At 45.8% G+C, this 22,086-nt stretch overlaps 2 protein-coding genes across 3 annotated transcripts; one reads left to right on the top strand and one right to left on the bottom strand.

The window, feature by feature from the left end:
• The first annotated feature begins 5,784 nt into the window (after positions 1–5,784).
• Positions 5,785–13,049, top strand: cdhr5a (cadherin-related family member 5a). 2 transcript variants are annotated; one of them, XM_076043548.1, is made up of 14 exons: positions 5,785–6,069; positions 7,850–8,022; positions 8,179–8,238; positions 8,360–8,449; positions 8,531–8,617; positions 9,214–9,318; positions 9,402–9,587; positions 9,678–9,768; positions 9,863–9,960; positions 10,040–10,246; positions 10,865–10,978; positions 11,067–11,133; positions 11,642–11,802; positions 12,221–13,049. In XM_076043548.1, the coding sequence occupies exons 1-14, from the start codon at positions 5,985–5,987 to the stop codon at positions 12,809–12,811; spliced, it is 2,115 nt and encodes a 704-aa protein (XP_075899663.1). In that variant the 5' UTR covers positions 5,785–5,984; the 3' UTR covers positions 12,812–13,049. The 2 variants fall into 2 exon arrangements, with proteins under 2 accessions (XP_075899663.1, XP_075899585.1); XM_076043470.1 differs by having other exon boundaries at positions 9,211–9,318.
• Positions 13,050–14,734: 1,685 nt separating this feature from the next.
• On the bottom strand, positions 14,735–21,558 carry ctsd (cathepsin D). The gene is made up of 9 exons (XM_076044595.1): positions 21,387–21,558; positions 18,861–19,017; positions 17,396–17,519; positions 16,837–16,955; positions 16,122–16,321; positions 15,912–16,034; positions 15,680–15,824; positions 15,472–15,570; positions 14,735–15,335 (listed from the first exon to the last, which is right to left on the bottom strand). Exons 1-9 carry the CDS (start codon positions 21,482–21,484, stop codon positions 15,174–15,176), a joined length of 1,227 nt encoding a protein of 408 aa, XP_075900710.1. The 5' UTR covers positions 21,485–21,558; the 3' UTR covers positions 14,735–15,173.
• Between the last annotated feature and the right edge of the window lie 528 nt (positions 21,559–22,086).

Below are 22,086 nucleotides of genomic sequence, written 5' to 3'. Positions count from 1 at the left end.
TATGCTGTACTTGTGACAGGCATTAATATTTACCTATGTCTCAACCCAATTTGAATCGTAATGCAGAGAAGACCGTTCAGTGAGTAATAATAAAGCACTTTGTGTAGAATGGTTAAGTTGAGGCAACTGGACTTGTTCTTGTGATGTCCAGGTGCCTCAACTTAACCCTTTTACATTATGACTGAGAACCCTCACAGAAATAAAGTAATTTATATTTGGTAGGAATAAAGTACTTGTTGCTGTTTTTTTTTTTTTTACTATGCTTATTTGTTAAGTATTTCCATATGAAGTGATAATATGGGAGAATAAACCTCTAGAAATCAAAGCAGAGCTCAGGGAGGTTAAAGGTTAAAGGTCTAAGGTCAAAGGCTCGCTCATGGTCGTGTCTCGTAGGATGCGAAATGTGTCCGCGGAGCTAGAACCTGGCTGGGGTTGTGGCCACTAACCTGTGAGAGATAGCAGCGCCCTTTGTGACATCATGAAGAGCTGGTTCCCATCACTCTGTGCTTGAAGAGACACTCAGAAGTAAAGCGTGGACTTTCTTCATTTCTGCAGTTGACAGGTAGAAAACCTTAGGGAAGTGAATTTTGCTGAACACGGGACTTTTACATTGTGAGCAGGGCACACAGTGTTTTCAAAAATTATTTATGTGTGCATAGTTTGATATCAGGTGGGAAACATTAGGTCACCTGACAGACAATGACTCTAAAAATATTCTTTACTTTTGGAGAATAAATGTGTGTGATAGCTGGGCTGTAATGTGGTCCGAATTGACTCCTGAAGTCATGAATTAAAACGGAGGGTCCCATGAATAAGTGATGATTTCTTTTTTAAAACCATATTAATAAAGGCCCTTGAGAGTTTGAACTGGTGGTGAGATTCTGTGACAATGATATCTGCATCTGCCACAGAGTCGGGAGCCATCCGTCAAAAGATGGAGCAGCAGCAGAAACTGAGCCGGAGCCGCATGCAGACAGAGACGGATGTTTCCCCCTGTGGTCATCCGTCTCCCGCCGCCTCCTCTCAGCTCACCGTGTCTCCTCCTGCAGGACCCGTGCGCTTTTTCTCACGTCAGCTTTGTAACTCCACGCATCTGACTGATCCCTCTGGTTCATTTCAACACCTCCAGCTGCCAAAAGAGCCCAAAGCATTGCTCGGAACAGCAGCAACAACAAAATACTGAATTGAAAAGGCGATCAGATAAGGTTTGTAGTCTTTGGGAAGAACTTGTTTGGACGTGTGTTCTCAGCACCAATAAATCACCATCATTCAATAACTTGTCGCTCAGTGCGGTGACCCATTTATTTTCATTTATTCACCACTAAGCTACCTCAGGTCACACTGTCAAAAAACTCTTTGCCCTCCCCTTCACACATGGTGATAATTACTTTGGGCTTGCCAATATCCCTTTTTTCCAGTGCTATGCACGGCCCACTTATTCAACACAAAAATGGTGCATGCACAGATAGGGTCTTAAATGTAATAAAGAAACAAACAATAGAAACAAAAATAGGACATGGCACAAAAATGATATTATGGCTCCAACAAAGTTGCCTTTAACATGAAATATGAGTGTGAATTTTTCGCTGGTGCTCTGCTTTTCGTTTGATTGAGGAAGCTGCGCTGTGATGGGAGCTGCTCTGTCAGATGGGTTCTGGCCTGCCTTTGGCCTTCACAACTGCCTTCTTTTTCCACAGCGCTGACACAACCAGGTTCTTCAAAGACTGATCTGACGACAGTCTGCTCTTCCACCACAGGTTCCCACAGCACTGAGATCTGGTGGAGACCCCCAAAGTACAGTGGACTAACAGTTTGAGCTGACTGGAGTTCTGTGACCTGGTGATTTATCCAACTCATCAGAAGATCAGCAACACTGTGGCGACTGAATGGTGTTCAGCTGGTGTTGAGAAGCCCAAAGTGCGCTGTAACAGCAGCGGTAAAAGCCTGGCAAGCGAATCAAAGGGATTATTTCTACTACTGTGGACAAACAGAATGCAGTAAAACTAACTAAAGATTGTTGGCGCTGCCTCAGCATCTTCCCTTAACAGAGGGACTTCGTCAAGTTGCCGCGGCAACACACACAAAACCGTCTGTTTACTTGCGAGTCAGGAGCTGATTAGCCTCGTGAACGGCTACATTAGGATATTTTGAAAACAATGACGCGATTATCTCCACGGGCTTGAAAGGACTGTGAGACAAACATCTGCAGTGTCTTTGGAAATGTGTTGTGTCCTCCTCTCTCCTCCTCGCCAAGTCACAATGTGCAAAACTCCAATGTGCAACACTTGAGAAAGAAGCTGCTGACCTGAGGTTTCACGCCAGTTCTTCTTCTTCTTCTTCTTCTTCTTCTTCTTCTTCTTCTTCTTCTTCTTCTTCTTCTCCAACTCTCTGCGATTTATCAGACATGTGACATTCACCCTCATCTACCACCTCACCAAACAAAGTTCCACCTTTCAGCTTAGAACATTATCTTTGTTCACAGTAAACAAACCATTTATGCTTCTTTGACACACAGATCAGAGAAGAAGCTCTACTTCCAAAATGATCACCGGGGTACTGTTGCTGTTAGGGGGATAAGAATAAAAATTCTTTAATATAAACACAGGAAAAACAGAATTGGATTAAGCAGATAATTCCCTACAGAGAATATTTACAGTCCTGTGTCGTGACCCTGTTGTTGTCACTCTTCTGAGGTCAGATTTTCCTGGTTCTTTGGGCAGAAGCAACAAATATACGTAAATTATAGATAACTGAAGGTGTCCTCATTTGTTTTTTCTTTTTCCTTCAACATTTTTTCAATTTCAGCATTTGGCATGAAATCCTTTAAAATGAAATAAAGTAAGCTTACTAAACCAGCAACTCAGCGTCTCTCCCTGCACTGTGGCAATAACAAGACTTTGGTTCAGTCCGCCTCTAATGAGATTATGTTCGCCACCAAACTCCAACACCACTTTACACTTACATCACCACAAATCATAAAACAAGCAGGTCAGTCGAGAATTCAAAGGTTTGTATTACAGACGTTGAACAGAGAGAAGCTTTTTCTGAAAAAACAAAAACAACAACAACAACAACAACAACAACAACAACAACAACAACTCTCCCTTCTGTAAATTGATAACCTCTAAATCAATTCTGCTGCAATTCTGGTCAATGAAAAAGTGACATGTATTGATGAAATTTCACTATAAAAACTAATGGAAGAAAAACATAATTGCTGAAGAAAATACAAGGGGTGATGTCCATTGGTTTACGTCTTCTTTGTAAAGTACAACAATTGCTTTGTGATTGTCTTAAATGCCTTTCACAGAAACGCAAATCCACATGGTGAGTGCACATGAAACTAGGTTTGTATATATATGTATATATATATCCTGATCATACAGATAATTTGATGTCGTTGTTACAGTGCCACAGTACCAGTATCAACCAGTGTTCAAATTCCATGAAGTTCTGATGAAACCAGGAAGCAGCTACTCTTTAAAATCCTAAAAAGCAAAAAAACAAATTTAGTGAGTGGTTGCAAAGCCAGCTGCCGACTGTCAGTACCTTTTCTTACTGTTCTTATAATACTTCCATGGTGCTGACACTGACAAACAACTTCATGTGGACGGTGCACTGTGGTCAGTCTGATTGCAACCGGTTTGGCCAAAAAAGAAGAATCGTGATTGGTCCACCAAACATGGAATTTGTCCAACTAATTTAAAGCACTTTTGAGCCAACCTTCCCTTTTGCAAGACCTTGTTAATTTGTTGATATTCTGGAAGCCAGATTCAGGAGCTGAGACAGTATGATCCTGCAGCGCCCTCTGCTGGTCAGACATGAGATAAACACAATCCCTGTATGTGTGTGTGTGTGTGTGTGTGTGTGTGTGTGTGTGTGTGTCTGTGTGTGTGTGTGTGTGTGTGTGTGTGTGTGTAACATCTGCGCTGGAAACATAATGTCTAGGCTTCGCAGTGACACTGGGAGTGTTGTTCCCACACTATGGAGTGGAGGGAGGGCCTCTCTCTCCCTGTGTGTGTGTGTGTGTGTGTGTGTGTGTGTGTGTGTGTGTGTGTGTGTGTGCCAGAGAGAGAGAGAGAAACATGAGCGTTGACTAGTAAACACCAGCATGTCATGGCTGCCGACACGCTCCTGTGTCGTCTTAGCGGAAACGGCTTGGTTGATTTTCTGTTTTCGTGTCTCAGCTTCGTGGCATACGAACCTGCGACAGTTCTCATGAGAACAGGGAGTGACGTGGAGGTCTGTGTGTGTGCGAGCGGCGGATGAGTCCCGGCTGTGATGTCTTGTCAACGTTGGTCAAAATAAACTACAGTGCCTGTGTCCATGGAAGCAAGGGAACATGTTGCCACAGGGCAACAGTGCAGCTCGTTGTGGGTCGTTTTTGTTTGTTTTGTTTTGCTCTTGCGGAACAACAATGGTACTCTACAGATATGGTTCAAACGGCGTCACCTTCTGGTGCTGTCACACGTCTGGGTTACAGCGGGACTGCACCTCAGACATGTACCATAACCCAAACCCTCTAACCCCAACCCTAACTCCATCACCCACTAACAATAACACCAAAAGCCCCTAACCCTAACTCCATCACCCACTAACCCTAACACCCAAAGCCTCTAACCCTAACCCTAACTCCCTAACCCCCTAACCCTAACTCCATCACCCACTAACCCTAACACCCAAAGCCTCTAACCCTAACTCTAACTCCCTAACCCCCTAACCCTAACTCCATCACCCACTAACCCTAACACCCAAAGCCTCTAACCCTAACCCTAACTCCCTAACCCCCTAACCCTAACTCCATCACTCACTAACCCTAACACCCAAAGCCTCTAACCCTAACCCTAACTCCCTAACCCCCTAATACTAACTCCATCACCCACTAACAATAACACCAAAAGCCTCTAACCCTAACCCTCTAACCCTAACTCCAATCCTAACCCTAACTCCCAAACCCTCTAAACCCGAACTCTAAACTCCCTAAACCTAATTCCCAAACTCCCTAACACTAACTCCCAAACTCTCTAACTCCTAACCCCAATCCTAACCCTAACGCCCTAACCCCCTAACCCTAACTCCCAAATTATAACCCTAACCCCCTAATCTGTGTGTGTTAGCAAGCTTGTCAGAGGAGTTTACTTTATGTCGTAAAAATCATCGTCACCATTTGATTGGTGACCCCCTCACTGGCCTAATGCAGAACGCTATAAATCATGTCCATAACTTGAGTCTTTTGTTGTTGTTGTTTTTGCGACAGGGTATTACACTCTGTAGCTGCAGGGGGAGCCCAAGCGTACAACAACAAACACTAAAGGCTGCTTTTTTTTAAAACAGGCCACAAATTAGTCCTCATTCCCGCCATTAGCCAATTAGAGCCTGCTCGGGCTGTCGTTATGTGGCAGTTCCAACGTGCTGCATTTCCAAAAGGTGATGTCTGTTGGAGAAAACGTGGTGATTTTCATAAACATCAGTATTTTCAGGCCACATAGAGTGCACATTCTTTTATGGACACTTGTTTTTCTGTTTTTCTGCCAGACTTCTATCAGGTGGAGCCCTTTGCATGGGTGAAGGTACAGAACCAGCTACACACACATCAGTAGCAATCTCAGCTTTGAGTGAACTAAAAGTGACAAACATGCTCATCTTTAGTCTTTCTGGAAGCGAGCAAACTTCCCAGGTGCCCAACATTCCTCGGCTGGATTCCTCCCAGAATGCATCAGGGCTGCTGACACAGAGCCACCCGTCCGACTAAAACAGATGCAGATATTTCAGTGGGAGGGAGGCTTCAGTGGCTCCAGTAGCTGGCAGCTGCCTGGTGCAGCTTCTTGCTTGTACGATGAAGTCACAAACACTGCGACTGTAGTCGACTCCCACTGGTCGCCAGCACAGACAGGCCTTTATGTGGATGAGTACCAGCCGGTGCCACGGGTTCCTCGCTCTCCGGCTGGAGGATCTTCACTCGCCGCTGCCTCTCAAATCGGGACATGGAAGTGAAATCCAGGAGCCGACCTGTGAACATTGGATGCATCGTGGCCGTCTGCTTCTGCACCATTGGTCTGGCCGAGAGGCGTGAGTAGACATCCAGAGAGTTGTTGAGCTGTGCTTGGCCAGGTGTAGGCGAAAAAAAAAAATCTTCCCAGTTTCTGATTGGGAAGGTGTTCAGTTTGAAAGAGGGAGAAGAAGTTTGGACAGCCAAACCTGAGCTAAAAAGCTTTTTTGGTTTTTGGGAGCAACAGCGAAAGATAAAATGTGCAGGAATAATTTTAGTTTTGGCTTCAACAGAAACACAACCTGAATTTGTTTTATCAAAATGCCATGGCCTCATTAAATTCCACTGGAAATTTGCAAAATCCAAGAAATGGCAGAGCAGCAAGTGTCTAGTGTATGTGTGTTTGTGAGGTTGATGCGTTTCAGTTTCTCTTCAGAAGGTCCTTCCTCCTTTACGTGTTACTTCTGCAGGATGTTTATTTAACCTTGCAGCTACGCTTTGAGGACAGTCACATCCAATTTTTGTTGTGTGTAAAAATTATACAGCGGCACTCCTTTAAATAATGTAAACAAGAAAAAGTAAGGTTTAAAAGTCAGAGGGTTATTTACTGGATCAACAACAAATCAGCTGACAGAATATTGTAAAGAAGCGTATTCCAGACATTCTTAGAAATTAGAAATAGAATGGAGTATAAATAGATTATTCTAGATTCTGGTGGAGGCAGACGTCCTCTGGACACACCACAAACACAGCACATTAAGCCCTCTATTTGCTGCCTCCTGCTGTGATGATTTTTTTTTTTTTTATCTTCCGCACTCTTGGAAGAGGAACAAAAAAAAGGCGGTCTCAGTGGGCGGGGACCAATGCCTGGCTGTGGGTGTGGCCACTGAGCTTGGGAAAGACATGAAATGAGAACATGTATGAGGACTGCGAGTGTATTGTGACCGAAAGCAACTGTAGTTTTAAGGCTGTTTGCAAAGTACAATCAGTGACTCATGTCGATAAACTGTTAGCCATCACCGCTAACTCCATGCTCTGCTTGTGTCTTGCGTTCGCTGATTTAAATGCTGCTAGCATGTTAACGACGGTTGAATGAAGCTGTTGCTGTTTTGTGCTTTGTGGGAACTTATATTGCGCAAATATTTTTATCTAATAATAAACGACTCTGAGACTCAAGTGATCATTTCAGCATCTACATTTTCTCTGCCAGGAAAGTGTTTTGATACAAGTCAACAGCATTAAACAAAATCATTCGCAGCCCTCGTAAAAAGCTGAGGTGGCAAGAGCAGGGTAGTGCTACTGGAAACGTGCCAAAAGTCCTGCATGTCTGATGTCACAAAGAGCTGATTATCAGAATGATGTGTTCCAGCATACACAATGTGAAGAGTGAAGAAAAGGTGAAGGGTGGACCAGAGCTCAGTGGCAGGACAGAGATGCCAATGAACTTGATTTCACTCAGCCAGGGGCTTTTAAAATGAGTTAAACAAGCGGTTGAAGTGTAACGTAACAATGAAGCCCTAGTAAACAGGACAATGTAGACAAAATGAGTCTACATCAGCACTTATGATCAGTTATGCTGTGTTCAGTCAGTAAACTAATCCCAAGTCAGCCGATAAGACCAGCAGCTCTGTGCCAAATTCCAACAAATGGAAAACAAGCAGTCCGTCCCTGTTTGTTCTCCATGACACAAAAAGAAAAGGCTCAAGAGGAAAGTCTGCCTGTCTGTCTGTCAGTCAGTCAGTCAGTCTCTCTGCCTGCCTGTCTATATGACGGTTTGTCTCCCTGCTAGTCTATCTATTTGTCTGTCTGTCTGCTTGCCTGCCTGTCTGAAGGTCTGAGTCTCCTCTCTCTCTGTCCCAGTCTGCACCGTCCCACCGGGGCCCGTGTCTGTCCTGGAGAACAACACAGCCGACGCCCAGCTGGTGAAGATCGACTCGGGTGACGACGTGGCGCTGAGGGTGTCTGTGAACCCTGAGGAGCTCTTCTACCTGAAAGGAAACGCCTTGATGATAAAGAAAGGACTCGACTATGAGGTGAAATATCCAAGTCGCACAAATCAATTGCACGCACATCAGCAACTTTCTTTCGAGAAACTATTGTCAAAGATCTTTTTCACGACTGCGCTCCTCTTGTTACACACCTGCATCATGGTGCGCACGCCCGTTTGTGTGTTTGTGTGTGTGCAACAGTCGCTGTCCACTGCAGCTCTGATGGTTTGGGTTCAGTGCAGCAGAGCTGGTTCAAGATCTGTGAGTACAACATCACAACTTCACAAACTGGACATAGGGAGATGGAATGTATTGCAAATGAGCTAAGCGTAAAAAGGCAATGACGCAAGCATGGCGCCTGTATGTTGATGACAACTTTCAGGTCAACGAGTCTGTTGAGGTCCTGGTGGAAAACATCAATGACAACCCGCCAAACTTTGCACAGAACCACTTTGTGCTGGAGGTGAATGAGGTGAGTTCTTGCATTCTTGAGAATGTGATGTACAGAAGAAATGTGATGTGATGTGATGTGATGTGATGTCGCCCCCTGCAGCTCACGCCAATCAACTCCAGTGTTGGACTCATCGAAGCCACGGACGTCGATTCTGAGCCGCTATTCTATCGTTTGGAGTCAGCGACAGTAAGAAAATTACAAATTTTACTGCCATCAAATTCATTTTTTAACGCACGTTTTTCAAGTACGTGTTTTACATGTTGTCTGTCAGTCTGAATTCTTGCCATAGATTTTTTTTCATAGGTTATGGTTTCTACGGGAAACACGGCCCATTGCTTCTTTGCAGATGACACTGCGCTCTATAACTCTGCCTTGATTTTCTGTCTCTCTCTCTCTCTCTCTTTCTCTCTCTCTCTCTCTCTCTCTCTCTCTTCCTCTCTCTCTCTATGTATATATATATGACGTATATGATGTATATACATATATATGTATATATAGAATTGTAGTTTTTATAGTTCAAATACGCAATTTTGACTCTCTTACCATCTAAGCCGGGTATGGGTGGTTTGTTATTTTTAAGAGCGTGGGATGCTTGGATGTTGTGTGAATCAGTGACCGACTGTGAACTATTTACATTCTTTTAGCTATGCATACTTCCTATATGTTTTTTTTTGTCAATTAGTCCGTACTATGACTGTGCACCTTAATTTCATTGTACACGTGTATAATGACAATGAAGTATCTTGATCTTGGTCTCTCTCTGTCTCCCTCGATTAAAGCAGGACAAATACTTCCGTCTGGAAAGCATCAACAGTCCGAAGATATTAGTGAAAAGCCTGCTGGACTACGATGTCGTGCAGAAGATCTCTCTGGTCTTACATGTGCAGGTACGATGAGAACTCACGGACCGACGTCGAGCTGCAGACCAACCGCAGCCTCTCACCTGTGAACCCGTGCCATTGTGTTGTAGGACACATTCAACGGCTCCGCCTCCAACAAGCCCTTCTTCACCTCTGTTGCCTCCATCACTGTGCTGGTGAGGGACATTGACAACCGTCCACCGTGGTTCCAGCCCTGTCTCAGGGCCACCCTGGGGACGGCCAAACTGTGTGTGAGCACCGGCTACCGAGGTCGGGTCAACCTCACTGAGAAGGAGGTCGGGCACAGTTCCATTGCTGTTGGGTCATGTTCACTTCAACATGTGGAGCTAATATTGCTGAGTGTGATTTTCTGATCGGCTGTGCAGGACGGACCGCTGGTTCTGGAGCCTGGACCGGTGTTCGCCAAGGACGGAGACAAGAACAGGAGTGAACAGATCAGCTACAGAATTCTGCGAGGTCCGAACAGAACTACACACATTAATTAACAACATCAGAGATGCACAATCAAAGTTTGAAATTGAGGTGTACAAATATATTTTTATGTTGACAGGAAACGAGGGGAATATTTTCCAGATTGACGAGGACACAGGAAACATCAGCATGACAAAGGCTGCCGACATTGTTGGCCCCATCATCCTCACTGTCTTGGTCAGCTACATAGAATATTTGATTCTGGCAGCTTACCAGATGTGTTCTGCTAAAGGGTTGAATTTATGTAATTCACCAGGCGTCGCAGGTGACCAACAGGGACCAGTTTGCCGTCACATTGGTGACGATTGAGGTGATGAAGAGGAGCAGGAACCCGCCTCGCTTCGACAGGGATCGCTACGAAGGATTCATCTACAGCAGCTCCATCCCAGAGAGCATGGTCCTGCGGGACCGCACCACCAACCGACCCTTCAGGGTCCGAGCCCGAGACGAGGACTTTGCCACTGTGAGTCAGAGCCAGGAGACTGTGTGGTGGATTATTGGATAAATTCAGCTTCTCGTACACACATAAACACTGAGGCGCCGTTAAGGGGGGGAAAACCAGGGCCATTCTGTTTGTGTTGGAGTGTATCCATGTCAATCAATGCTTTATTCAAGGGGCAATACACAATTTTCACCAACCTCACAGTCTCACATAGATACTGTATATACTTACGATACGATATTCTGAAAAATATTGATTTTCGATACGATTTTCGATACTAGCAACTGCGTAAGTTTCGTCGACAGGGGGTGTGGAGATCGCGCTGAAGTCTCGCGGAAGTTTTGTTGGAGGAATCGGGGTGAAGTCCGCGATGCGATCTCTGTCTACTCCTGCCTCGCAGGGACATAGGGAAGGGAACGCTTGTCGTGTTTGTGTGTGTGTTTCCGGTGCTGCATGTCAAGTCGATGTAATACCGATATATCCATTCTATGGAAAAGTCATATCGTACCGTTTTTACTTTTAAGTATCGATATTTTATCGACATATCGAAATTTTTTACAACACTAGTATATATGTATATGACGTCTCGCTTTACATCCAACTCTGAGATGTAGCTAATTTTACTTGGTGACTTGTCAGGGCGTGAATCCAGACATGAGGTACGAGGTCCAATACAGCAGCTACGTCAACGTGACAGCTGATGGATTTGTGGTCCTGAAGAGGGTGGTGAAGACTGAGTCCTTCGCGCTCCAGGTGACTCATGACTGACAAAATCTGCTGGCTGATGCAGTTTCCTGAGGATGAATAATAACTCTTTCATATATTCTCTCTTGGGGCACAGCTGCGAGCGGTGGACACGACAACGGGGGAGTTTGGAACTGCTGCGCTTTCAGTTCAGGTCATCCCTGGTGAGAGCGCATCCTGCTGTCCATCTCAGGCCCAAAGTCAATCTATTAAAATTTTGCAGCTTAAACCCCCCCCCCCCCAAAAAAAAAAAAAAAAATGGATTTATTACAACATGTTCTCCATCAAGTGTTTGGAGCTCATGTACTGCAGATGTTCTGAGTGGAGTCAAAACAAAAAACAGAAGCAGAGATTATGAACAAAAGCAGCACCTTGTTGTGGCCAGACAACAAAGTTAAGAACAATAAAGTCTGCAGGAATTACAGTACATTAACTCAGGTTGGTTGCAAATAAGCCAGCGTTCACCAGGTTCAATTCCCACCGAGAAGTTCTTTTTAGTCCCTTCAGTGCATGATGGGAAAACTGGAAAATGTGTCCCATCATTCAATCTTCCTTTTGTTTTGTCATAAAGACAACAATTTATTCAAGCTGACAGGACACGGACACACCCCCCACCCCTCAACCAACCCTCCCATCCCACCTGTTCTGTGGCTGACCTGTCGTCCCCTACAGCCGTGGCCATTCCATCTCCATCCAACGTGGGCTACCGTCCAGGAGACATGGCGCTGCTTGGCCTGGTCATGGCCGCCCTGCTGGTGCTCTGCCTCATCGTCATCGGCTTCCTCATCTCCCGCTTGGCCAAAGGAAACGGAAGTGTGGACAAAATATGTGAGGTCAGTCAGGGTTTTTTTTTTTTAATTGTTTGCTGTAAGAAATACATAAATTGTTTAGCCACCACTACATAAAAATAATCAGGAACAATATTAAATAAGGAAAATTGCTTTTTTCACTGTCATGACTTTAAAAAAAATATATATATTTTAACGATATTTTTTTTGTATCCACTTTTAAACTACTAAACAGCAGAGTTCAAATAGCTCCACTTCAATGATAAATAATAAGTGAATCCCTTTGAAAAAAAATTTTGTCTTTCAAACAAAAAAGCAATGAGCATGTTTGCCCAATGTAAGAAGTCGAAAGTACAAATATTTAAATCTACTTAAGTACAGTGATGAAATATTTGTAGTTGTTCACTCCCAACCTCTGGTGAGGAAGCAAAGAGCAATGATGGCCCCTCACTCCTACCTGCAGTGCCTGGGCCCCTGCCTGAAGTCAGACCGGGCCCGCACTGGACCTCAGGACTCCCTGCAGTACACCAACGACGGCTTTCAGACCGAGGCCGAGCAGAACCGGAGCAGCTCCTGCCGCTGGAACAACGCCCTCCCCCGGAGGACCACCTTCCCTCTGGCACGAGGTCGCCCTCTGCAGAGACGGAGCCACCACTGCCCCTCCTGCGGTGTCTACACCAACCACGTCCCCAAGGGGAGCCCGTCAGCATGGAGGGGCCGTGGCGACGGCGACGACCACCGGGACCGGGCCCGGTTGGCCAAGCAGAGGAGGAAGGAGGGCCAGAAGACAGTGTGGTTCAAGGAGAGCGAGGACTCCTCCGACATCGAAGTGGAGATCATCCCGGACACGGTGGGCCGGGTGGAGGAGGAGACCGAGGAGGAGCTGGAGGTGGAGATGGATGACGTGGTCAGAGACCCGGCGGCGCCGCTGAGGGAGTTGGACGGAGGACAGGAAGGTGAGCAAGCGGAGACCCGACCAGAGGAGGGCGAAGATGTGAGACGTGTCGGGTCGGAGCAGGAGAAGGGAGGCCAAGATGAGGAGAAGGAGGGGTGAGGAGGAGCAGGAGGTGACTCAGGGAGAGGGGAAGGTTGTTCCTGAGTGCTGGAGGAGGAGTCCACAAGATTCTCCAGCCTCCTTCCTAAAGTCCAAGAACTGGGTCCAGGACCAAAAAAAAGTTTCTTACTGTGAGTGTATAAAGACGTTGGAGGTAACTTAATTTAACTGGTGGCAGCCGCAGTCACGCCATGATGTTTTCTACAACAACCCGGGTGTTTTTCTTCTTGTTTGGTTGATGCTGGGATTGGGCTTTAGTCTGGGGTTTTAATTTCGTGGACCCCATTGTTCTTACAAAATTGACTGCAGCAGAAGAAAGCATTGCGGAAAAAAGAAAGTCCACCTGGTCCAGCACGAGGCCTACTGGTCCAGGTGGACCACAAGTTCTTACACCCAGGGTCATGAGTGCGGCTGCGCATCACTCTGTTCATTGGCCTACGCATTGTGGTTTTGTGTGTGCAGCCTACCTTTACTGAGCCCAGTTGGCCCCCCTCAGTGGTCAGAGGGGCGTGACCTGATCCACGGAAAGAGACACTGCTGTTCTGTCTGTCTGTGTGTCTGTCTCTCTCTCTCTCTCTCTCTCTCTCTGAGTTCCATCCGCTTCCATCAGCCCCGAGAGGAGACACACCTCATTCATCCCCATCCACCGGTGGCATCGTCAACATATACTACGGATGAGACCTCCTCGCTGTTCAAGTACCGCTTCAGGGTGCATTTTGGAAAAAGACACAACTTTCTAATTGGCCATGTTGTTTTCCAGCAGCTTGTACTGTGCTAAGGCCATCCCAGTCTCACCCATTCTGTTGGACATTTACTCAAGTGTCTAAATTTTCCACAGAAACACACAAGAACAAATATCCTGTACCTTTTACTAAACAACTGTGAGGATGTCTTTTTGGATTTTATCTAGTGTGAGATGTAAAATAACCACTTTTCAGTATAAATGAATGACAGATGATATATGGACTTTTTGTACATTATAGTGATCAACAAAGACTGCAATTGGATAATAAAGTGTGGAGGGTCTACTTACTCCTTCATTCTTTTCATTAAAAAAAAAAAAACTTCTCCTCACTCAAGTCTATCTGTTTAAGTCTGTGTACATAAGGTTGAGGCAGGCAAGCGTCACACAGACACACATGCTATCAGGCACAATCCCAAGAAGATGCATTGTGATTAATGTAGTCTCCATGTCAAATAACTGGAGAGTATCAACAACAATACTGCAGCCACTAATGTATACAGAAATTGAAGGTCCAGTGTGAGAAATTGGACGGGGAAGAATGTTCTGTTTAAGAACAAACAGTGACATCATGTGGTCAGATTTTAGATTGTGGCACTCATTTGCACTCCCCCTCTCCTAGTCAAACTTGCCAGTGGACTGCAGTGTGACCTTGAAACTCAAAAATGTGTGCCAAGTTGTTCAACTATGAGGTTCCCATTGCCAGTGCACCCATCCTGGCTATTAATATGCCTAATACCTATTAGCATAATTTCACAAGTTTCCAACCATAAATACAAAATGCTGACAGGCTGAATTGTCCGAATTGGCTGTGTGCGAGTGAGACCATCTATATGTTTATATAGAAAAACTGTTGGTTGGGGAAACCAAACTACTTTTATTTGGCATTGACTAAACACTTCCAAACCTATTTATGGGAAGTATATTAAGTTTTTACCAATAAAGCATTCTAATTTTACACCCTGCACCTTTAAACTTTACTTACTAAAACATTTATTTTAATTACTCCCTGAAATCAATATCCACTCTGGTAGGCCCTTTGGTCAGGCCTAAAGTCTAAAAGTCTAAATTTAGATAAATAATTTCCATTCAGAAGCAACTTTATCGTATAAAACACACAGAAAAAACAAACACTGAAATTGAGTACCCTTTCAAAATGAACTGGAAAGAAGCCATAAATTAGGAAACATGTTTGTAGAAGAATTTATTGAAGCCAATCACAATCAGAGAACCTTAGAGTCATTAGAAGAGAAACGTCTCCAAAAAAAAAATAATGCTAATTAGGTTTTAGACTAAAACCAATCCCTGATCTAAATCAAAACAACGCTTTAGCGGGTCACACACACACACACACACACACACACACACACACACACACACACACACACACACACACACACACACACACACACACACACACACACACACACACACACACACACACACACACACACACACACACACACACACACACACACACACACACACACACACGGCTAGTTACTGTTTTCATTGCAAAGCAAACGAAACACAAACGTGCTCAGACAAGTGCGGATTCTGATTTGCGTGTTCCCGTGCTGCACTTGGACGTGTTGCTCCATTTGCGCGAGTGGGAGGGGCCTATTTCGACTTGGCGAACCCAACCCTGTTGCTCTCGCGATCGAACACGGTGTAGTACTGGCCGATGAACACGTCTCCCAGGATCCACAGGGGCCCGGCCGGGGCCGGGATGTCCAGACCCATAAAGCCGCTCAAACACATGGTCTTACCGGCCTGCGACACCTGTTTGGACGGAGCGGAGGGGGCGGAGCCAGACAACAAGGAGAAGAAGCAGAAATGAGACGCTGCTGCTGCGCTGGCGGGATGATGGGAGGCAGCTCTCTGCTGCCCTCTGGTGCAGCTATCTGGTTGAAAATACCTTGAGGATGTACTGCTCCCCAGTCAGCGAGAAGGCCTTCCCGCCCACGGTGAAGGTGATGACGGGCAGCGACGGGACCTTATCGCAGTTCACCATGTACTGAAACCCAGAGCCACAAGCTTTAAACCGCACATCTATCGGGTGGCTTTTTTCTTTTTCTTTTTTTTTGCAACAGTGGAGGAGATGTTTTTGGCCGCCGTCTGCTCACCTCTCCCTGGATGAGGGGCGTGGCTCCGATGGCCTTCTGCAGCGCGCGGACCTCTGCCGAGGGCCCCGTGATGAGGGACGTCCCGGTATCCACGATGGCCTCACAGCCGCCTTTACACGGGGCCAGCTGGTCGCCCACCGTCATGCTAAGACACACACACGGACACACACAGATCAGTGCTCGTCTCAGACAGGCTGCGGTAGCATCGGTAGCGCGGATCTCCTGCTCTCACCCATCCATGTGGATCTGCCAGTAGGCCTGGCGGGTGACGTTGACGTAGAAGAAGTCTCCGCTGTAATATTTGGGGTCTGTTCCTCCGAGCAGCAGCTCGCCGCCGGGCTGCGTGTCCGGGTTCCTGGCGCGAGATCGACAGTCAGGCCGTTAGCATTAATGTTGGTGATCACACCAGGTTGGAATGTTTCGACGTCTCGCTGGACCCAACCTGTTGAGGTAGAAGGAGAAGACGTTCTTCTCCACCTTCTTCTGGCTCATGATGTTGTCGAAGACCGGAGCGACGCCGTCCACGGAGATGCGTGGGTAGGCCATGCCGAGGATTCCGTCGAACTTGGCCGCGATGAAGGCCACGCCGGGCTGCTTGATGGCTTCTCCGAAAAGCTGCTTCTGCACTGAAAGGTCTCCGATCTGACAGTAAACACAGCAGAGCTCACTTACGACCCTGGCGTGCGAGGAGCAGAGAGAAACCGACCATCTGACCTCCACATCGCTGGAGTTACAGTGGTTAACCTGAGTTTGCGGTCCGGCACCTTCCAGAGGTGGGAGCAAGTCACACGTGCAAGTCTCAAGTGTGAACCTAGCAAAGTCCTCAAATGTGCGACTCGAGTCAAGTCACGTGACACGAGTCTCCCATCTTTGGTAACTTCTAAACATGGCACAACCAGGCAATGCAGGCTTCCCGTCTTGTACAGCAGTAAGCTACGGCATTTGTGTTATTTGGACTTTAACGTGAAAAGAACACTGAGGTCACTTAGCGTTCGCTAACAATGCTAAGGGTAACGGGAAAATGTTCCCATCTCGCCTTTCCCCCACACAGCCGTCTCTCCTCGCTCGAGTCTGAGCCTGAATCTTCAGGCCACACCATTAGAAGCCCCTCCCTCCTCTGTGACTGCTTTTGCTGCTGCCGTTTGTGTGGCAGTTACCGTGCATGTGTCCTGGCTGAGGTAGCCCGACAAGCTGCCACTGCCATACTGGATGGCAAAGGCAGTTCCGTTCTTCACGTACGTACTGGACTTGGCGGAGTTATACTTGTGGTGAAGCACTGTGAGGGGAAAAGACAACAAAAAGATACTTCATTATGATAATAATAATTATAATGATAATAATAATAATAATGATAATAATAATAACAATTATTGTTATTATTATTATGTAAGAACAATGTAAATTCAAGCCATAATAATAATAATAATAATAATAATAATAATAATAATAATAATAATAATCATTATTATTATTATCATTTATTACGTGACACAGAGCCGCCCCACTTTCTTTTTTGTTTATTTAGTAGGAGCCTCTTGGTGATAAGTGCGTCCTTGCCCAAGGACACGAAAATAAAGACTGGGACAGAGCGTGGCTCCAACCGCCAACCTTTCACTTGTTGGACCTCCCGAGCTGCAGTCGCCCATGAAAGGCATTGGGCCTCAGTAAACAGCGGTGAGGAATTGCAGTACAGACGTTGGCCAGCAGGAGACTTACAGCAGGCAATGTCCGTCAAGGCACAGTGGACCGAGGGCACCCACAGGTTGGACGAGCCGGTGTCGAACACCACGGTGAAGGTCTGCGGGGGGGTTCCCAGGGTAATCTCGCCATAATACTGGGCCTGTAGAAAAGACAACATCGTTATGATTCTGACAGCGACTGGATGGCGCCCCCTGCTGGTCGCCCATCACTTCACACAAGCAACTGTTCTATTCTCAGCCTGGCAAAAGACAACGTCCACTTCGAGACTTCCCGTAAAAGGACGACGTCATTTGAAACCACAAGCAAGTGACCAAGAGACTGTTGGCTAGCAGAATGGGTTCATGTTTTATACTGTCACCAGCCACAAGGGGGAGTTCAAGGGAGGGGGAATTGTGTATCATTCATTTTCCAAAACAAAACCAAAGCCAAGAAAACTAAACAATGACTTTAACTTTTTAATAACTTTTTTTAACTGTCTTTTCAACACCCAAACTGAAAGAACGGTTAACAAATTGTTTTTCTAATTCCCATTATTGCGCTCAACTGGAAAATGGACAAAACCAAAAACAGCCAATTTGGATACTTTGATTGAAGGCAAGGCGTGTAACCCGGAGGAAGTTTCCCATTATGTCTGTCAGCGTTTTTTTTTTCTTTTTTGTGCACATGCGAGAGATAGCAGCCGGTATAAAAAAAAAAATGGATGAAAAACATTTGTGCTTTTCAGAGAAGGTAAGAGGGTGAAGATATGACCACCTGCTTCCAGGTCACGCACCTTTGCCTCAAAATGAAGTATCCAAATTTGATAACTGTCATATATCCGTTTTATCCATTTTCTAATTGAACACAAATTTGGGAATGAGGAAAAAAACGCTCTGCCATCTGTTTTTATATTTTGGTTGTCACTATATTGTTCTCTTGGCTTTGATTTTATTTTGTAAAGCGATTGCATCCAAAAAGAGGTTGACAATGTTTATATCACCCGTTCCATAAAGTCGTTACACAGCATGACAGTCAAGTTTTCAGCCAATCATGACTCAGGAGAACTGCAGCACTTCCTCTGGTTTAGGTCGTATAGCAGGAAGCCAATTGAGTGGAAACTCTTGTGCCGCAGTATAGAGGACACAGACAACTTCCCGTTTCCCAGCGGGATGGGACAGGACCTCTTCCCCATATCAGGGTCACGCTGCTTAGAACCGACAGTAGCAGCTGATTATTTCACACGTTCGGCACACAAACGGTTGCTTCGTCAGCTGACGATGTGGTGAGTCGGCAGACGGGATCGAAAATTCCCACATCACCCGTTTCATGACACTCGGCCACATTAAGCAGGTAAACAGGAAAGTCTGATTTCTTGTTGAGGCTGTGAGGATTCGTGGGAGAAAGGTGGGCGTGGCCCCAACCTGCTAAACCAGCTTCAGGGCTCTGCCGTCGGGGGGCAGAGGACAGGTGAGCGTTTCAAACAAGTGCGGCTGCTGCTTACGTCCAGGTAGTTCTTCAGCGTCTCTGGAGTGGGTGCGCTGCTGGCCGGGAAGCCAAAGTTGTACTTGAGGGAGTGCGTGTCGGCCTGCAGCTCCTCCACCTTCCTGCCTGAATCCGTCAGCTCACGTCTGATGGAGCGGAACTTGGTCAGGGGGACTCTGGGTATCGGAGACGAGACAGAGGAGGAGATTCAGAGGAAGTCTGGCTGCAGCCGTTGCAGTTATTCCACACCATATTTCACACGTGTTCTTCAAATCTCTGTGTGTGATCCGGCCACCTGGCTGGAGCCAACTGACCCACATACACAACTCTGCCACCTGAGGACCGACAACAGTTTGACGCACTCAGTGATCCAATTCGGCTCCAAAATTGTTAAAGAGGTCAGATTTTTTTTTTTTTTTATAACTTTAGTGTTATGAGTGGCTCATTGGCAAACATTAACACATGAACTATCCATTACGCTGTATGGTCATAAATTAAAACCAGGGCTGCCACATTAAACACACTGATATAATTGTTGCTCAGTGAAGTTCATCATGTCTTCTTTAACTCTTTGACAGTTTCAGACTGTTTCTTTGGTCAGACGTGGGGGAAAAACAACATGTTTTTGAACCCTTTGACAGTTTTGATTTCTTCTCACTTTCATCTCGGAAAGCAGCTGAAAAACAGCTGCCGGACCCGAGGACCCTGAAGGCCAGGGTTCATCGTCAAAACCGTCAAAGGTTAAAAACAAAACTTTTTTTTTTTTTTTTTTTAATGTACGTCTGACAAAAGACACAAAAACACTGAAGTACAAGTCCAACTCAGTTGATCCTTCCGGCAGGTGAAAACAATCACAGGACAAAGTTCACCAGCAACAAGATCTGACCGACATTCTAATCTGTACCAGCTGATTATTCAAGATTATCGGTGCAGTAATCCTCCAACACAGCAGAAGCAGCAGAGGGCTCACAGGCCTCGTGTTGGGCGGCTGAAGTGTGAAGACAGGGGGCGCCTGACAAACGTTAATCAGCGGATTTAATCCGTACTTCCAGACACACCAGGAAGTTTAGCTGAAGGCATGATTCACAAATAAAAGGCACCTAATCGTGTGATCCGCCCTCCAATCCACTGGCACAGATTCAATCTGGCACTTGAAAGTGTGAACAAGGGGTCGGCAGGAAAAGAAGAAGGAAAAAGACATTCAAACTGATGCTGTTTGAATTCATACTGAATCCCTGAACGGGATTCAGTATGCAGGTTCTCGTGCATGCAGGTTGTTTCAAGTGCAAGCACAAGTTTACTTGGTACAAAGACTTTTTTTTAAAAGAAGACGCAGAGCAGAATAGCTCAATAAACACATATATGCGGCTGGAATGAGTCGAGCAGATCATGTGATCCCTGACATACACAGAGAGATGGAAAGATAGAGAGAGGGAGGGAAAGAGAGAGAGAGAGAGAGACGATGTCTCGTGCTTATGATGACGAGGACATTTGGCAATGTCCGACTACTTCTGCTTTTGAGCCGCTTTCATACTGGTGACCAGTGTGTCCCAACACCTGTCACAACCACTGTGTAGTGTGTGTGCTGTGTCAAGTCCACAGAGCTGATCGGACCTGCACACCAAGCAGCGGTGACAGCAGCCCGGTTTCAACAATGACTTTGCACGGCAGCCAGACGCACTCCTGATGACAGACATTACAGGTTTAAAGAAAAATCAATTGTTCTTCACCATCTGGAATAATTTGGGCCTTTCTAAACTTAGAATCAACAGACATTGAACGCACCACATAAACAATAGAACAAAAGAGGCGTGACTTGTTGTTCTCTTCCTTTGAAACATTATTTTGTTACGCAAAATCGAACCAGTTTTTCCGACAGATCCCCGTGTCCCTTAACGCTGTCACTGCAAACAGTTCACTGATTGGACGGCAAACACCCAGGGACATCTGAGATTTGCTAAGTAGACAGAAGGTGAATAGAATTTTATTGCACCTTTGTTTGAAGTTTAAAAAAAAAAAAAAAAAAAAAAAGTAGCTAAATGTCAGACCGTGACCTTTAGTGTTGTGACACACTTTTCTGCTGGATATGTTCCCGAGGTGTGAACAACCCTCGTCATGGCCTTTCGCCTGTCGTGAATCAGGTCCGACCTTTTCCACCAAAGCACTAGTTTGATGAAAGCCAGTCCATTATCGGCCAGTACGCAAGGAAGTCGTGAGACTGTCCGGCTTTCACGTTACAGGTAAACCACCAACAACAACAGAAACAGCAGCAGCAGCAGCAGCAGCAGCAACGCATACAAAGATACAAGGATACAAAAAACAACAAACAAAACAAGATGACGCTGTCAACTAACTAGCAGCTGAGCTACAACAAGCTAACGCTAGCTACACGTAGCTCCAAATAACTGACTTAGCTAAGAGCTCAGCGCCGCGGGGGACCGTCGAGCTGCATCTGATCTTGGATAACAGGGTCAGAGCTATGCTGGGTCGCTTGATCGCTAACGCTCGTCGGCGTCGCACTGAAGCCGACGGGAGTTTTTCTTACCGGATGACGGCGTCACTCGTGAGGGCAAAAGCCGTCAAAACGACGACGAGCGACAGCCTCATGTTTGAAGAGCTGGAGGACTTTGGCGGCACCGACATTGACTGGACAATGACTTGTTGTTGTTCGAGCCCCCGCACCGACTCTTTATCACCTGACCGGGGAGCCGAGTCACTGTCACGTGAGTCCCGAATCCGCTAGCTGGTGACGACACATCCGGCGTGGTTCAGCGGGCAGCAGCAGCATTAACAGCAGTAGCATTTGTGATCTAAAATCTGTCCACTTGATGTCACTGTTTCTCTACTTCATCTTTTCCTCGCAACCGCCCCTCCACCCCCCACAATTTTACTCGCTGACTGTTGGGGCGGTTTTATTTAGCGTTGTCATGTTTTTTTATTTTTATTTTTTATAATTATTATTATTATTGTTTTTTTTTATTGTTTAACTTTGCGTTCATTATCATTTTTACACAAGGTGGCAGCAGTTGGGAAGAGTGACGTTGGAGTTCTCGTAAATAACCAGACGTTGTTGTTGGTTTATCAGCTGGCTTTATTGTCGCTTCCGACAACCTACCTCAAATGCAGGCCCTTTTTTTTTTTTTTTTTTTTTCATCAACCCTTCAGCCAAAACCGGAGACTAGACATGTGTCTCAATAATTCCAAAAACTCCCACAAACACGTGCGCACACACCTGTCCCAGAAAC

The sequence above is a fragment of the Nelusetta ayraudi genome, unplaced genomic scaffold, assembly GCF_046127955.1.
Source record: "Nelusetta ayraudi isolate G7.1 ecotype Tasmania unplaced genomic scaffold, CSIRO-AGI_Nayr_v1 ptg000002l, whole genome shotgun sequence".
Classification (NCBI taxonomy): Eukaryota; Metazoa; Chordata; class Actinopteri; order Tetraodontiformes; family Monacanthidae; genus Nelusetta; species Nelusetta ayraudi.
Note: the sequence above shows the minus strand (reverse complement) of the source record. Positions and strands in the feature narration are given on the sequence as shown.